Source organism: Lolium rigidum, chromosome 1 (assembly GCF_022539505.1).
Source record: "Lolium rigidum isolate FL_2022 chromosome 1, APGP_CSIRO_Lrig_0.1, whole genome shotgun sequence".
In the NCBI taxonomy this organism is placed as follows: domain Eukaryota; kingdom Viridiplantae; phylum Streptophyta; class Magnoliopsida; order Poales; family Poaceae; genus Lolium; species Lolium rigidum.
The window spans coordinates 321,866,599-321,869,317 of NC_061508.1; the positions used below are offsets into that span (position 1 = coordinate 321,866,599).

At 52.3% G+C, this 2,719-nt stretch overlaps 1 protein-coding gene across 1 annotated transcript; it reads left to right on the forward strand.

Moving 5' to 3' along the window:
* Window positions 1-1,831: 1,831 nt before the first annotated feature.
* On the forward strand, window positions 1,832-2,281 carry LOC124662216 (alpha-amylase/trypsin inhibitor CMa-like). The gene has a single exon (XM_047200085.1). The coding sequence runs from the start codon at window positions 1,832-1,834 to the stop codon at window positions 2,279-2,281; it is 450 nt and encodes a 149-aa protein (XP_047056041.1).
* Window positions 2,282-2,719: the final 438 nt, after the last annotated feature.

Below are 2,719 nucleotides of genomic sequence, written 5' to 3' on the forward strand. Positions count from 1 at the left end.
TGAGCAGAACGAGAGGACGCGAGGACGCGAGGAAGAAGAAGACGGGAGATTCGGGTGGAGATAAGGTTTGAGTGGGGCCCACATCGTTCGTGTGGTCGGTTTCTCTCCAGCTGTAGGACGCGTGGCGCGCAACCAAGGCGGAGGACGGGATGTGTGCGTGGACCACGGAAGCACGTGAGTGGGTGGAACCGGACGATTTGATCGCTAATCGTCCGGATGATCGCCAGCGTTTCCCATAGTCTAACCGTGTCTATAGATGGACTAGTCTACCGGCTCTGTGTGTAAAGATTATGTTTTTCCGGTCGAACTAGAAATTGCTACTATTAAGTTGAAATTCTACCGGTTGGCAACACTTTTCTCTTTATATTTCAACATTTTTTTATAGTTTTTCATTCCGTACATTTTTTGACATGTTTCCGCACTTATTTTTAGTAAACATGTTACAGGTTCGTCTTCAGTGCGGCATAACTTACGAGCGACGCGTTGCAGCTTTTCTACTTCGCGTTAATGGCGCGTTTCGCCTTCCATGCACGTGCACAGGTGGGCGGCATCGCATCAGCTTCAGTGGAAAGGCATTGAAAGCGAGGTGGCATCCGAACCTTTTTAAGGTCCGATGGCGGCGCCCATTTAGTCGACCACACCATTGCCAGAGCCCGACATATCCACCGGACCGACGCCATGAGAAGGGTTGGCTGTACCGCAAAGCGAAGAACGGCCACGAGGCAAGCGGCTCACGGTCCGGCAAGCAGTCGGGGGTAGGGCGGTACATCCGCATCGAATTCGCGCGCCGCATCTGGGAGGAGAATCGGCCGGTGCCATGGCCGGATGCAAGCCTGCCGAGAGGAGGCTGGTACCTCAACTCTAGGCGCATGCCAGTCCCTCTCGTGCCACGCGAGGGGCGAGAGCGCCGCGACAAGGTGCGCCACCACTGAGCCATCTTGCCGGTCGACTTGCGAGAAGATCCAGCGTACGCGCTCAACTCCTAGAACTGGATCTCGTTCGGGAGGGTGGGAGTTCGAACCGCGCCGCCGAGCGGGATACCTCGGCGACGTTGACTATTTCAACCGCGAGCTCGCCGTGGACGAGGACGACGACGACCATGAGGGCGAGGGCGAGTATGAAGATGGTGACGTGGACGAGGCCATCGAGGACGATGACGCCGCCGAGGCCGAGCACAAGGCCGAGTGCAATGGCCATGTCCAACGCGAAGACAACGACCACGATGAGGAAGGCCCGCCGTGGGATCCGGAGACCCATCGGCCAGACATTAGCGAGGAGGGGGTCATTGCCATCGCAAAGGCCAATAGCGAGCACGACCAGCTCGCTATGTGCGACGGCGCCATCCAGCTTCGCGAGCAGTTTAAACCTTTTTGAGTCGGCAAAGTTGCTCACACGGCAAACAAAATCCGCTGCTGGCCGGATTAGCAACACACGCAAGCATAAATATATTTCTAGCTTAACTGAAGCTCACTTTAAGTGCCGATGATAACTTGACATACTCCACACCAAAGCCACTACATATAAACGTATAAGAAAAATAATGAGACATCAACCGTGACGACAAAAGCAGGCTCGAGAGGCTTAGAGAGTAGAGACCCCTCGCTGATTTCACGCAAAGGCAATCTTGTGCTTGCTACAAATTCTGTTCCAACAAATTAAGTACTAATTAGACTCCAGTTCATCATAATCGTCGTGTAGCATAATAAATTAATTAGTTGGTAATGGCTCCCAGCTAGTTCTCGCTCCACCCTCTGGCTTCTGGGTATATAAGCAAGCAGTTGTGGTGTGTCTAGCTTCAACCCACCAAGGAATCAGACCTAGCTTGAATAAAATGGCGCCCAAGTTAAACTGCAGCCCTCTCCTTTTGGCCGCCCTCCTGGTCTCCGTCTTTGCCGCCGCCGCCGCCACCGGCGATTACTGCTACGCCGGGTTTGGTCTGCCGGACTTTCCGCTCCAGGGCTGCCGCGAGTATGTGGCGCACAAAACCTGCGGCGCCGGTATCCTCGGGGCGCCGTCCGTCCCCGTCGAGACGCTGCAGCAGCAGTGTTGCCAGGAGTTCTCACAGATTCGGCAGCACTGCCGGTGCGAGGCGCTGCGCTACTTCATGGGAGGAACATTATCTCATCCACACCACAGCAGCCTCCTGGCCCGGCCCGGATGCCCCACAGAACCGCAGAGGGACTTCGCGAGAATGCTCCCCGCGCCGACGCAGTGCAACTTGGTGACAGAATTCAACACTCCATTCTGCTTCGGCATGGACGAACCTATTGCTCGTGAATAAGCATGCATGATGCATCCATGGATGTGTGTGACATGCATATATGCATATGTGCGCTCTGCTCAGCATGTGTGGTACTATATGCTATGATTTTAGAATAAAGAGAATCATTTTATGGTTCTTAATTAAATTCCAACTCAATCATCCTTTATTCGTATGTTTTGTGGTGGTCTTGTAGTCTTATTATTACCGTCTTTAGATGTGTGGACATTCACTTACATATGCCGTTTTTTTTTTTCAAAAAGGGAAAGCCACATCATCTGCATCAATCCAACGTGTACGGCTTTTATTCAAACTAGGAAGTTTGCGGCGCGGTGCACGCCGCGTCCATGTTGTCTATGGTGCGGCATCTATCTATCTATCTATCTATCTATCTATCTATCTATCTATCTATCTATCTATCTATCTATCTATCTATCTATCTATCTATCTATCTATCTA

What these genes read in the sequence shown, in the direction of transcription:
- LOC124662216 (XM_047200085.1), top strand. Translation starts at nt 1,832, where the DNA reads ATGGCGCCCAAGTTAAACTGCAGCCCTCTCCTTTTGGCCGCCCTCCTG.